The sequence below is a fragment of the Microcebus murinus genome, chromosome 2 (genome assembly GCF_040939455.1).
Source record: "Microcebus murinus isolate Inina chromosome 2, M.murinus_Inina_mat1.0, whole genome shotgun sequence".
NCBI lineage: Eukaryota > Metazoa > Chordata > Mammalia > Primates > Cheirogaleidae > Microcebus > Microcebus murinus.
This window is the reverse complement of record NC_134105.1, coordinates 50683714-50698329: the sequence shown is the minus strand read 5'-3', so window position 1 is coordinate 50698329 and position 14616 is coordinate 50683714. Positions and strand designations below refer to the sequence as shown.

Here is a 14616-nt window from a genome sequence, read left to right as displayed (position 1 = left end):
ATCGCTGGCTGAGAAGTGCTGCGCTTCCTCACCCCCTGCTGCGCCAAACCCTCTGGGCGATTCCAGAAAGATAGGACACCAGTCTCAGCGTCATTCAGTGTAGTGAAGGGCATGCTCAGGCAGCTTGTGATAAAGTGCCAGATGCATGGTGGGGACTGTGGAGTGACACAGCCCTGAGGCCAGAAGGGACTGCATGGGATGTTTTGTCCCACCTGCATCTCAGGACTGGTAGGCTGTGCTCGAATGCCTCTGGTGACAGGGCGCTTGGCCCTGCACGAGGCAGCCAGTGGGTTGCAGCTCTCACCACGGCAGAGGCGCATGCCTTTCTGATGCGAAGCTGTAGTCGGCCTCTCTGTGACTTCTGCCTGCTCGTCTGCGTTCTTTCTTTATAGACAGTAAGGCTTCCACTGACTTCTTATGTAGGTTAGTGTCTTTAGACCAAGGAAAATACCTGCTGGGTTTCTTCTGAGTCTCTCTTTCCAGACCACAGTATATCTGGGGGAGCATCTTTTCGGCTGCCTTCCACATGACGTGCTTTGCGCCTTCCTCCCCATCCCGGCTGCCTTGTGGACAGGTAGCTGGTAGCAGTGCGGTCCCTGTCCTGGAGAGACTCACAGGCTTGTGGGAAAACAGACAGGCAAAGAATTGCAGAGTAAGGGCTTGAGCATAGAAAAGCACCTTCCTCCAGCGTCCTGGTTGTGCTTCAGGGCCCTGGCACCGGCTCGCCCTGGGCGTGAAAGGCCGTTCCTCCCGAACCTGTGCGGCCTTACTTCTGTCAGGTGTCAGCCAGGTAGCACCTTAGCTGCAAAGCCTTCCCTGACCAGCTTGTAAGATAGCACTGCTTCTGCTCTCCGTCCCACGCTCTCTGGCTTACTTTTCTTCAGTGTCAGTTACTCCCTCCTGACATACTGTGTGTATTTATGTAACGTAACATTTGTTTCTGGTTTGCCTACCTTTACCTCCCGGCATGCGGGCTTCATGCAGGCGCGGGTGGTGTCTGCGTGGCCCACGGCGGGGCCTGGTGCATCGCAGCAAGTGTGTGGTGTACGAGTGAATATCTCCCATTTGGTGGGAGGCTGGGTGGGACTCATGGGCTGAGGAGCCTTCTCAGAGTGGCAGCATGCAAATCGGATTAAACTGTGAAGGATCCGTGTTGGCTTGTCAGATTTAAAGAGGGGAAGGGGTATCTCGCATGAGGGGTATCAGCATGTACAGAGGCTTGGAGGGTTTCGAGACCATGGAGCTGCTGGAAGGCACTTAATGTCTCTGCCTTAGAAGCTGTTGGTCACATCAGCCTTCTTTCACCGAGTAAGCAGCGCCCACTAGGTGCCAGTAGCCTCGTATGTGCATTTGTTTAGCCGGTGTTCACTGCCCTCTCTGAGCCAGAACTCACTGGTCCTGGGATACAGGGAAGTGTGAGACAGGCCCATTCCCGGCCAGCATCTTTCCTCATTGATTTATTCATTCAATGCGGAATTCATCAAGCACCTACTATGAGCCATGGGGATATAACAGTAAACAAAATAGCCTCAAATTCCTGCATGTGCTCCAGTTGGGCTGGTGGGGGACGGTGGGGAGGGGTGGGGTGAGACCCCCACCACTGCACCATTGGAAGCCCCTCATCACCAGCCATGGGGACTCCTCTGGCCAGAGATGGCATCTGTGGGTACGTGGGGCTAAGCTGGGCTCAGTGCCTCGGGCAGCAGGCTGAGTCCATTCTAGACCTCGGAGACACCGTCTGTCCCGAGGCATCTGTGTTTCCGTGCGCCTGGCATATCACACCAGAGGTCTTAGGATCCAGGCAGGTGATGCAATGGTGCCTTGAGGCACTCAGGGAAGTGGCTGTATCCCAGGGGTTTAAAGTGCTGTTTGGCCTGAGCTCTTTCTCCCTCCGCCTCCTCTTCTCTCTAGCACAGAATATGCCATCAATAAATTGCGGCAAGAAGGAAGCGAGGAGGGGATGTACGTGCTGAGGTGGAGCTGCACCGACTTTGACAACATCCTCATGACCGTCACCTGCTTCGAGAAGTCTGAGGTCAGTCAGGAGACTGGCTCGGGCCAGGCCGTGTGGCCACAGGTGTCCAGTGTAGCTCCTGGACGTTTGGCCCTTGGCAGGGTCAGGGTGGAAGCCTGGTTCTCTGAGAAAAGCCCTCGGAGGGCTGGCAGGGGCACCTGCTCTCCCAGAGGAGTCTGCCCCTGAGCAGGACCCCTGTGTCATCTCTCCCTGTGGCCCTTTCTCCCTTCAAGGGACCGATGGCAGGGGTCCACTGTGGCTCTGGAAGGCGAAATGTGACCAGAAAAGCAATTCACACCAAACACTTGCGAAGTTTAGTGTAATTACTTAGCATGGTTTCTTTTAGACTCAGTGTCAGAATCCTTACACACCCAGAGCTGTGTCTGTCTGCACCATTGCCCAAGATGCCACCTCATAAGCACGGCCTAACAGTTTTTTCCAAATGGCAGCTTCAGACAAATTGCCATCCCGTGTTTTGACAATGAATAGGGGTGTCTGTCAGAGATGGAGGCGTAGCTGGAAGCTGGAAGAGCAATCCTAAAGCCTCAGCTACAAGCCAGGATCGTGGACTTGGCCTCACTAGGCCACAGATGCCTTTTTTATTCATGTAGTTTAAACATGTGAAGTGGAATATTTTAAAAGACAATGAGTTTTACAGAATTAGCCTACATAAATACACTAGCTTTGGTTAGGCTCGACAGAACTGGGAGAATGGAGGGGGAAGGAGAGGGGCCTTTGAGATGGAGGTCAGGGCATTAGCATCCCGTGGACCTCAGAGACGGGAAGGAGAAATACCAGAGAGCCCCTGGGAACTGGGCTCCGTCTAGACTGGGAGGAGGAAATGGCAGAAGGAACTCAGCGCTGCCCAGTGTCCCGGGGAGCTGTGGGGGAACTCCACAGCCTGCCCGGCTGTCCGGTGCAGCTGGGCCTTGGCTCACGTGGGCGAGGTGGCTCAGAACCTGCCAGGCTTGCTGCCTCCACGGGGGTGCCTGGCCTCTTTATTCATCAGTCTTTGCAGGAAGTTTGGTATTTTTAAGATGATGAGACAGCGCAGCGCCTCCTGAGGTGGGATTGACCTGTGCTGGACCAGGTGTGCCAGGAGCATGGCCTACGTGTGACGTCAGATCACGGGGGGAAGATAGTAATCGCAGAGGTGGTTACTCCTCCCGCCTACTTTAGCTTGCCAGGCACTGCACGAAGCATGTTACCCACATGTTCTTGTTTAAGCCTGTGATAGCTGTATGAGACAGGTGATATTATCCCATTGCACAGACACAGTAGCAGATTTGAATATCATGTGCTAGTTTACACCTTAAGTAGGTCTTTCTGGCCCTGATTCTTAACTATTAAAATGGTTTACTTTGTACAAAAAGGGCCCACGAGGGAAACGTCCTGCTTATACTGCCTTTCTGTGCACCATAGAGCCCTGAACCTGGCAGCTGAATGGCAGCCCCCAATGTGATTCTCCTCACATAGATGCATGTTCTGGAAGGGTTCAGTTTGAGGGAGTTCCTGGATAGATTTTGCTATCGTAATTATTATTTTGTACATAATATTTACTAGACTTTTTAAAGTACTAAGTTTTTCAGTGCACCATGTCATGTAATCCCAGGAACAATTCTGTGAGGGTGGTATTTTCATGAATTTCATCTTCAGCTTACAGGTCAGAAACCAAGTGACGCTTTGGTAGAAATAGGTACTCTGTATTAGTGCCTTCTCCCGGGCCCCCTTTTCTTATTTAGTTATTTATTCATGGGTCGGTTGGTTTATTGTTGATAAACTTCTAAATTTTGAATAATTTAAAGTTTACAGAAGTGTTACAGAGATAGTACAAAAGTCCTATACACTCTTCACTCAGCTTCCCCCAAGTTACCAGCTGATGTGCCCACGGTTCATTTGCATGACTCTGTTTTTAAACAAGCACTTTCTGGTCATCTCCCAAATGGCAGGTGCTGGGCAGCCAGAAGCAGTTCAAGAACTTCCAGATCGAGGTGCGCAAGGGCCGCTACAGCCTGCACGGCTCAGACCGCCACTTCCCCAGCCTGGAGGAGCTTATGAGCCACCTCAAGAAGCAGATCCTGCGCACGGACAACATCAGCTTCGTGCTGAAGCGCTGCTGCCAGCCCAAGCCCCGAGGTTCGTCTCCCTGTGCCTCTCGGTGACTTGCTGGGACCAGATTGACCAGCATATGCTGGCTCGTTTGAACAAAGTAGCCGCTTCCTCCTGTTTCTGGGTATTTCTCGTGGAGTTTTATTATACTCTGTCCCCAACTCCTTGCATATCAGCATTTTCCGTAGAAAAGACATACCCTTTGCTCAGCATCTCAGTTAGGCTGCAGAAGGAGGCATGTTCAAGATTAGTAAGCAGAAAATTACTTCTTCCTTCTTTAAGATAAAATGTCTTGAGAGCTCCCTTGTCATTAGTTTATTTATCTGAGAAGTGTTCAGGACATCTTTGGTGGGCCAAGAACTATGTTAGATGCAAAGAGTCGGAAATGCATGAGACCCAGTCCCTGCTCTCTGACCGTTTCCAGTCCACTGCAGAGCATGTTCCAGGTGAATGAGGCCACTGCAGTGTGTGATGGGCATTTTAACCAACACGTATGTATCACACCCCAAGGTCAAAAAGAAAAGCATGCTCAAGATCCCTGAGTCACAGGGCATGGGAGGCTGCAAGGAGGAGGCAGCTCTTGAGCAGAGTGTCAGAAGATGAGCAGGAGGTTGCCAGTGAGATCAGAGTGTCCCAGCAGAGCCGAGAACACGTGCAGGACAAAGCAGCGGGCACAAGCTGGGGCTGCAGGGAAGGTGCAGGTACAAGGAAGGGGGAGGTGAGGCTGAGGCTAAGGTTTGGAGTACGGGGGCCTTGGGTGCCACTCCCCAGAGCTGGGACTTTAACCTGCAGGCACCGGGGGCCGTGGGAGCATCAGGGAGTGCAATGGAGGTGAGGGACGAAGGACTCAGCTGCTCTGTTTGAAGTCCCAGGAACAGCGTCACTGATGTCCTGCAGGTTCATCGCCTCTTAGAATGCAAGGACTGGAAGGACACGTAGGGGTCATGTGGTCTAGTGCCTCACTTTGTAGGTGAGAAAACTAAGGCCCAGAAGAGTGACATGGGTCTCGTTGAGGGTCAGGGTCAAAGAGGGGTTTGAGTCAGGTGTAACCCGAATGCCAGATCTCCCGAGTCATGGTTTTTTGACATTTCCTCACCTCAGGATGCCGTCCTGCATGTGTCAGACCCTTCCTGGAAGGGGTCAGGCCTCAATGAAGGGGCAGCGCAGTTGCTCCTGAGGCCCCAGGAAGTGTCAGAAGATGCTCCGAGGAGTGTCTTTATCTGAGACACGTCTCGTTCTTCTAAAGGCCTGCGAGGGAGCGGGCGGTGGCAGCAGTGCCAGGACAGCAAGGGGCCTGGATTCTTGATGCTGGAGTCACTCTTTGGTCTCTCAGCAAGGGGCTCATTGCTGAACGTGGTGAAAGAGGAAGGACTTGCGTTCTTGTTGATCAGATAGGGTTTCCTGCCAGCCTCAGAGTATAACTGCAGCCTTTGTTTTTATGCTTGAAGATTTTCCGCAAAAGTAAAAACACATCTGCCACTTGGCCATGAGAACTCGGCGCGAGTTAAAACCTTAAAGCCCAACAACTCTGTTTACTCACGTGATCTCTCCCTGCAGAGACTAGAAGTGGTTTTTACTTTCCTAGGGGTTGGTGGTCTCTGGTTGAGGCTAGGGAAGGGAGAAGAGAGACACAGGAAGAAAGAAGGTGGCGGCAGGTTGGAGCCAGGGCAGGACTGCTTCGCAGGCTGGGTGGGTGGTCTCTGCCGTAGACGCTGCCCCTCCTACCCCGGTGGCTGAGGAGGGAGACGGGAGAGGCACAGGGCCAGGGCTGGAGCCCTGTTGAGGCTCCTGAAACTCTATGGTGAGTTAACGTGGCCCTTCCCACTCAGTCGTGAACTGTTGAGACAGGATGTGGGTCTTACCCCTGTGTGACTCATGGGAAGGACAGTGCCCCGCACAGAATCAGCCCTCAGCGACGCCTGTCTAGTGAATGATTGTAGCAGTTACTGGCTGCCACATTGGTGGGTATCTACTATGTCCTGGGCGGTTTACATGCATATTTCTTTTCTTTCATCTACACAGCTCTTTTGTAGGTATTATAAAGGTGAGGAAATTGAGGCTCAGAGAGGTTAAGTGGCTTGCTCAAGGCTACACAGCTAGTAGTAACAGTACTAGGTATAATAATAGTAGCAATTAATAATAATAATGGCTGCTATCATGTGAGGAATGCTTACAGGCCCTGGAGAAAGGCCCCGTGTGCATTACATGTTCATCCCACCTAGCAGCCTGATGAGGGCACGACTCTTCCTTCTAGAGAGAAACAGGTCCATGGAGGGGAAGTGGCTTCCCCGTTCACACTGCTGCCCCTGTGTACCCTGAGGTGCCCGTGCGAGTAGTCAGCCCCCGAATGGCTCCTTTCCCATCCTTCTCTCGAACGTCCCACACAGCGCTACTGCCTGCCCTTCTCCCTGTGGACGCCATCCACGTGGCTCACGTGGTCCGTCCTTGATGCCTATTCTCTCCCACGGAGCCCTGAATTGCCCGTTTGGGTCTCATTCCACCCCGGCAGCAGGGTGCAGTCAGGATCAGGGTGCAGTCAGGATCATGGTGCGGAGGGAACAGCCTCTGCAGAAAGGAGCACGCAGGATGTGGTGACAAGGGGAGCCCCTACCCGAGCCCATTTCTGGCACCTAGATTTGCACCCCTGACTAGGGCCAGGTCCGCTGTGGAAAGGTAACAGGTGAGAGCCCTCTCGGACGTCAGGGTGAATCCCAAGTCTGGGGCTTATGAACTGCCTGACCTCATCCAAACTATTTAGCTTATCTGTGTCTGTTCTCTGATCTATCAAGAGGGGTAAACATAGTGTGTGTTCCACAGGAGTGTCCCGAGGGTAAAGGAGTGCATGTGTGTGCAGCTCTTACAGTGGTGGCTGGCACAGAGAGAGCGGTCAGAATATGTGAGCTTGAGAAAACATGGAAAGCAAAGGAAAAGCCCACCCTGACGGAGAGTGAGGCCAGGACCCGGCACCCAGCAGCGCCTGCCTCCCAGTGGCGTGTGCGAGTGGCCTCCCTGGGTCGTGCCTGGTTGTTCTTGCGGACCTTCCTTCGGGGACCCTCCTTCCGTTAGAATCCAAGAATCAGGAGTTGAACGGCTAGAGTTTCTCCCCTAACTCATTGTTACCTTCCAGTGTTAGGAGAGGAGGAGGAGAGGGAAAAGCGTCCCTAATATTCTTGCTTCATTAAGAAAAAGGTTAATACATACAGGCCATTCTCAGAGTACTTTCACTGCTAGTCCGAATCTAGAAGCTCCTTCTTGCCCCACGATAAACTCACAGCTTGCAGTAGCTCCACAGCGGGAAAGGCGATTTCCGTGGATAATAATTCCCAGTCAGCCACCCCCACCAGCCCTGGCCCGGCAGCTTTCATAACGCGTTGTGTTTGCTGTTGCAACCAGCAGAATCTGAGGGATGGTCCGTGCGTAACCTGATGTCCGGGGAGTGTTTGGTCAGCACCTCCTTGGGGGCAGGCGCTGCGGGGCCCAGGGAGGTTCAGATGGGACCTCTTCTGGGCCACCTGCCCTGCTTTTCTGGCACAGACCCAGCTCTTGTTCCCTACTCCCATGGTTCTCATCGCGCCTTAGGCCCAAAGCGCTGCTCTTCCTCCTTCCTCAGCTCTCGGCCTTCATAGAAATCATTCATACATTTCACAGGCACCTGTTGAGTGCCTGCCACGTACCCGGCTGTGGAAGTAGAACAGAAAATAAGATAGACACAGTCCCTGCCTTCTTGGAGTTTCCATTCTTAGGTTTTAAAATCTCCGTTTCCTGAGGGAAACCTTCCCTGACCTCTCTGACCAGGTCACTCCTGCCGTGCCAACCTCGGAGCGCCACGTGCCTGTCGAGTAGAGGAGCTGAACAAATTGCAGCTTTCCATTTGATAGGTTGATTTATTCGATTAGTGTCTGCTCTGTTTTAGCCTGTGAGCTCATGGAGGGCAGGAATCAAGTACTTCTCAGCAAGTGTTTGTTGAAGGACTAAACCTACAGACACAAACGCCGTCTCAGCAGACGTTGGCTGGCTGGGATCTTGGACCTTTGGAACTATGCTCAGACTTCTCCCTTCTCCCCACAGAGATCTCCAACCTACTGGTGGCTACTAAGAAGGCCCAGGAGTGGCAGCCCGTCTACCCCATGAGCCAGCTGAGCTTTGATCGGATCCTCAAGAAAGATGTCATGCAGGTGAGTCACTGCTGCAGGTCTTGGGTCCAGCCTTGGTCCTGCTGGCCCACAGTGGAGTAGCTGGGGGTTTGGGGGCAATGCAATTTGTGTTTTGGGAACTCCGAGTGGAGAGAACCAAGGCGACTTTGCTTCCACAGGGAGCAGTTCAGCCAGTGTCCTCTGTCCCACCCAGCCTCACCGATGCTCCTCAGAGATGCTTTTGGAGGAAGTTAGATCAGTCAGGCTCTGTGGGGCTTCCTGGGTTTGCAGGGGCCGTCCGCCGTGACAGAGTGCTGATGCGGTAGGAGGAGGCAGGTCTCCATGGGAAGCGTGATTGACACCCTCACTGCCCACGGCGTGCTGTGTGACAGCACTTCTAGAGTTTAGTCCTGCTCTTGCTGATGATGCTTCCAGAAGGAGCAGAGCTAGGGGAACAGAGAACACCCTGAAGGGGACAAGAGGACATGCACAATTCAGGCCTGAAGGAGAACTATCTTAAGGAACAGATCTCTCAGAGTGGCTCAGACCAACATCCCAGTCTCTGGAGGCCTTTTGCCCAGAATCTACCGCTTTAGGCAGCCCTAGAGTGTCCTGGTAGCTGCTCCGGGGCCTTGGCCAGGGCTGTGAGGCACAGGCAAATCCCACTTAGTGTTCTGCAGCCCCTCCCAGCCCCCTCGCACAGGGCCGTAGAGGGGAGGGCTGTCGGAGAAGCACCCCAGCAGCCTTGCAGAGCGGGGTCTGCACGGGCCGTCCACTGCCTGGAAGAGCCTGTGACACCTTGGAGGTGCTGGAAGGTGCATCGTGGGCCTGCTGCATGGAAGCAGCTGGGGCAGGGTTTTAGGCAGGGGGTTTATTAATTTACCTTTTTAAGTGCATCCTTGGAAGTGTTGGGTAGGGTTTTGAGGGAGTGGCAAGTCCATGGCGACAGCTGTCTCTCTTCCACTGTGGTCAGTTTCTCCACTGAAGGCCCATCCTTACTGTTCTCTGTCCCTGTGGCGGTGTCAGAGCTGCGTCTTGACATGAGAATCACCAGCGCTGTGGTACCGCCCCCTCTTTTCTGCAGGGAGCCTGGCACAGTAGTTGGGACTTGCCTTTCCTCCCCGCCTCAAGCCTCCAGCAGGGGACCCCTTGTCCTCCACGCCATCTGCGTCCAGCCCAGCGGCGGCTGAGCGTTGCTCACGCCAGGCACGGTCGCTGCCTTGCAGGCTTAGTCTGGTGGAGGAGGAGAAGGTAGACTCTAGTCTGTCTCAGGGAGGCAATCCCATTATCAAGAGCCAAGTCCTGCGTAGGGAAGTGCGGCAGGATGTGGACCCAGTCCTGGGAGGACGGCTGGTTCCTGGGGAGGTGCATCAGCGCAGGGTCCGGGGGCTGGGCAGCAGGTAGCCGGGCACAGGCGGTGGGGGGCGGGGAGGAGGAGGAGGCTGGAGGGGGCCCCGTGGGCCTTTGCGGGTTGCTGTGGATCCTGACCACATGGTGCCATGACCTGGCCGCTGGGATAAGTAAGCCTCTGGGGAAGGGCAATTATCCTGAAAGCATATGGCTTTTATGGGGTGTTCTGGGAGTACAGCTTCCCATAACCGTGATGGATCGCTTCACGGCAGATGCGGCGTTAATGAGTACTCAAGGCAAGGGCCTTGCCAGGATACAGTGGGCAGGGCGGATGTCTCGCCATTCTGCTCTGACAGATGACAAATGATGGTGTTTGTGCAAATTAATATACCGAATTAACAATCGTGTGTGTTCCTGTGGGGGCCAGGGCTGATTCCCCAGGCATTTGCCACAGTCCATTGTCTTAATTTATAGGGGCCCTAGAATAACAGGCCTTTCATTTACAAGTTTTGTGGGGTGAATGTTAACCGTGTGACAGTGCCTAAGTTTCACAAGGCACATTTTAATTTCCAGATATTAAGAATTTTAAAATCAGAATTATTGAAGTTCAAACTGGAAGGGTCCTCAGAGGCAAATCACTGTGTGCCCAGGGCTTTGCTACAGGCGATCTCATTGGGTCCTCCTGTCACTTATCTGGGGATACCGTCCCCTTTCCCATCCCTGCAGTCTCTGCCCACGTCTTCACGTCGCCTTCTCCTCTGTGAGATTGCTGGGGCAAATGCAGGTGTGATTTGCATCAGTGATTTTAAAGCTTAGCATGTGTGTACGTGCGCACGCACTGGGTGGACGGATGGGAACTGAACAGTTCTGTTGTGAGAAATAGTGACCACACGGTCTAGAGGGCTTTCCAACAGGACATGTTGGTTCAGCAGGTGGGTTTCTACCACACGTGCCCGAGTCTGTTCCAGGAGCCTTTATACCTGCTCCCTGGTTTGAGCCATAATCATGGCAACCCCGTGAGGTGTAGGCACCATTATCATCCCCGTCTGCAGAGCGGGCAGGGTTAGCATAATGAGGAACGTCTGCAAGTTAAACAGCCAGCAAGTAGGAGAGCGGGATGTACACGGCCCCTCGCTGTGCGGCCCGGCCTGTGAGGGGCGCTCCCTGGGGGGGGCTGGCCTCTGCTCTGGAGGCCCAGGGTGGGGCAGGTTTGCTGGCTGGTGATGGCACGGTTTGCGGCGTTATGATAGGTCAGGATTGAGTTTCTTGTGATAAGTCAGGATCGAGTTTCGGCCACAGGCTGTTCCTGGAGGTAGACGGCAAGGACCGTTTAGGGATTGTGAGGACTGCCCTCCGCGGCCCAGGAAACGTCCCACCTGTGTTTGGCCAAGGAGCTTTTCCTTTCCCCTGGAGGCCTGCGGAGGACAGGGCAGTGGAGGCTGTGAGCCGTGGGGCTCGGGAGCCTTTGCCGCGTCCCGTCGCATCTCTGTTCCTGTTGAGGACTCAGTCCCAGCCTCCGCCGCCACCGCAGCTGCAGGGACGGTCACCCCACCTTCTGCTTCCTCCCGCAGGGCGAGCACCTTGGGAGAGGCACGAGGACGCACATCTACTCTGGGACCCTGATGGATTACAAGGATGACGAAGGAGCTTCCGAGGAGAAGAGAATAAAAGTGATCCTCAAAGTCTTAGACCCCAGCCACAGGGACATTTCCTTGGCAAGTGTCCTCTTCATAACCTCTCCCCCTCCCATCCCCCCATTTCTGGAGCCCATGGAGCACCGTGGGTTGGGAAGGACTTTGGCCCTTATTTTGGCCCAGCGGTTTTCACACTGGCCTTTTAGTCAGAATCCTTTCTTCACGTACAGGCTCAGCCCCCGCGTGTGAGGTGAGTGATCTGGGATTGCAGATGAGGTGACAGCCCCTCACCTTTGGCCTGTCCCCTCCTGCCCATCCCCACTCCCGTGTCCTAAACTGCAGTGCCAGTGGGTGCTGTGGAGCCCCAGGACGCTAGCCAGTGGCCTCAGAGTTCCTGATACAGTCCCTGTCCCCTCCGTGCGACAGTCTGGAAAATTAAAGCCCAAGGGAGTAAAATGACTCACCCAGGATCCCACAGACTATTAGAGAGTGATAAAGCCGTATCTCGAGCAGAGATCTGCTGCCTTGGTTTCCCTTTTCCAGTATAGTGCTAAACATGGTTATTTCCTGGAGTTTAAAGGAAGGGAAAGAGGTGGGGTGGGCGTCCAGTGGGGAAATTGCCAGCCGCTTACCCCCCAGCCCTGCTGTACACCCCGCCCCACCTCCCAGAGGGGTCGCCCAGAGGTAGAGGCTCGGCAGTGCCTCTGGACAGTCAAGGCCAGGGCCTGGTTTTCAGGGCTGGGATGGCGACAGCGATGGGCCCCCGGATCCACTGGCTGAGCCCAGGTACCCCTCGCCCTTTCTCCCGCAGGCCTTCTTTGAGGCAGCCAGCATGATGAGGCAGGTCTCCCACAAGCACATCGTGTACCTCTACGGTGTCTGCGTGCGTGACGTGGAGAGTAAGTGCGTGCCCTGGCGGGAAGCGCGAGTGCGTGCTGTGACTAGGGCTGGGGCTCCTGCCACCTTCACGTTGCCCCCGCTTCTTGCTGTTCTTTTTGCAATCGAGGAAACGGGGTTACTGAGCAGGTCATTTGTTAATAGTGGACATGGAACTAAAACCCCTTTGTTTTCACTCATTTATTTAACCTTTCCTTCTTGCCAAGTCTGGGCCCTACGCTGCATAGACCCGGGAGGCTGGGGCGAGTGAGATGAGGCCGTCCCTGACAGACAAAGCAGCTCTGGGCCGGGCAGAGCCAGGCGGGTGCCCCCGGAGCAGGTGGAGCTGGGCCCTTGGGTGGCCAGGCCTGCCGCCCACAGACGGGCTTGGGTGGCTCTTGGTTGTCGGGCTGCCGAGGGGTGGGCCTGTGGGCTCCTGCTGCCCCTCACCTGCCATTTGGCCGAAGGTACTGCACAGAGACAGGCGGCCTCAGCCTCTGATTTCCTGATATATATATTTTGAAGTTTTTTTTAACCCCAAGTGGATTGATTCCCTGTGAAATCCAATAATGTGGCCATTCCATGTGCTCACGTGTGAATCTGTTGAGCGGGAAGTCTTGCTGTGTGAGCGGCCTGACCCCCGTGCTGCCCTGTGTGACAAGAGCAGCAGGAGTGACGGCGGCTATTCCCTGAGCCCTCGCTCTGTGTGCCAGGCCTTAACCAAGGCTCTCCGTGCCTTGTCACACACAGCCCTCCCCAGACTCCCGGGAGCTGTAGGTATTGCTGTTGCGTTTTTACGGATGAGAGAACTGAGGCTCAGAGAGGTGCCACTTGCACAGAGCCACCCAGGTTAGAAGTAGCAGAGCCTGGGGCTGGACCAGGCCTGTCCCCCTCTGAAGCACTCTGCACTCGCACCGCCCCAGGACGTGTGCGCTTGGAAGCTCAGCATTGTCCACTACAGTGTGCTCGCGTAAGGGGACGAGGGAGGAGGGTACTGTCCTAGACAGACAGAAGGTTCCACATGTGTTTATTTTTGTGCCTGTAGATATCATGGTGGAAGAGTTTGTGGAAGGCGGGCCCCTGGATCTCTTCATGCACCGGAAAAGTGATGTTCTCACCACACCTTGGAAGTTCAAAGTTGCCAAACAGCTGGCCAGTGCCCTGAGCTACCTGGTAAGAATGTTCTGCTGTCCATGGTGGCCCCCATCAGAAACGAGAGTGTCCTAGCAGGAGTGGCAGGAAGAAGGTGCAAACCACAGGGCTGCAGGGCTTCCATGGGGCCAGGGCCCTGTGGTTGAGCACAGGTGTGCCTGGTGCTTAGTGAAACCGGTCATTTGGGACCGTTCCCCGTGCTCCCCTGTTCGAAGGGGACTGTTACCACATCAGAGGGGACTGACTTGTGTGCCGCAGCGTGTGGAGAGGGTAGAAATAGTGCAGCGCTGGGGGAGTGAGTGTGAGCAACTGCTGGCGTCCAGGTCGCCGCCGTGTACTGAGTGCTCGCCGTGGCCAGCTGTTCCTGCGGTTCACAGATCTAATCAGTTTAATCTCCGCAAAGCCCTGCGAGACACACTTCACCGTTTTCCCTGTTGTGCTGGTGAGGGGACTGGAACCAAGGGCCATCGCGTGATGCGCCAAGTGACACATGATTGGTGGGGGGCCAGGCTGCCCGGGTGGCTGTAGCTGGGCGTAGGGAGGGGTGATTGACGGACCAGGGTTGGAAACAATTACGGGAAGGGAGGAAGACGGGCAACCCTGCTGAACTCGCTCTTTCTGCTCTGCAGGAGGATAAAGACCTGGTCCATGGAAACGTGTGCACCAAAAACCTCCTCCTGGCCCGAGAGGGCATCGACACCGAGTGCGGCCCCTTCATCAAGCTCAGCGACCCTGGCATCCCCATCACCGTGCTGTCCAGGCAAGGTACGTGTCCCTCCCCTGCCCGGGGCCCCACCTGGGCCAGGGGCCAGGCCAGTGGGGAGAATGGAGGTCTCCTTAGAGAGCACAGTCAGCACACGGGAGTGTTCCTGCTGGGTGCCGTGAGGAGGAGGGTGCAGAGCTGATTGGGGGGGGCAGTCACTGACCCCAGGGGTGGACACAATTCGTCGGAGTCCCATCTGGTCCTTGCAGCGAAGGAGCTGTGATCGAGGTGCTGCGGCGGCACGGGGGGTTCTGTTGGGGCCCAGTGTGGTCAGAGAGGTGTCGGGGGAGGAGCTGGGCCTCCTGGGTCCTCCTGTGTTCCTGTAGAAACCCACTGTGAGCAGTGGGCAGGCCGGGAGGTGCCGTACCCCCTTATCAGAGCTGTTGCCATGTCTCACGTGCTCTGTGTGAACTATGGTGAGCTGTGGGCTCCAGAGGAAAGGGCAGACCTGGGAGCTGAGACACCGAAGCTAGGGCTGCCTCCCAGCCCTGCAGCCGTGGCAGGAGTACCGGCGTGTCCAGCCTGGTGCCGGTGGCCGCCATCGCCTGCACCGTCTTCAGCACTGAGTTCCACCAACTCGGCATA

General features: G+C 55.1%; 1 protein-coding gene across 1 annotated transcript in view; it reads left to right on the top strand.

Moving 5' to 3' along the window:
• The window catches only part of JAK1 (Janus kinase 1), a 112583-nt gene that overhangs the window by 86186 nt on the left and 11781 nt on the right, over positions 1-14616 (top strand). The window contains exons 10-16 of the mRNA XM_075999047.1: positions 1912-2035; positions 3964-4150; positions 8192-8298; positions 11178-11321; positions 12052-12139; positions 13162-13289; positions 13898-14033. Of these exons, the coding sequence (XP_075855162.1) occupies positions 1912-2035; positions 3964-4150; positions 8192-8298; positions 11178-11321; positions 12052-12139; positions 13162-13289; positions 13898-14033 (914 nt within the window). The remainder of the gene's footprint in view (positions 1-1911; positions 2036-3963; positions 4151-8191; positions 8299-11177; positions 11322-12051; positions 12140-13161; positions 13290-13897; positions 14034-14616) is intronic.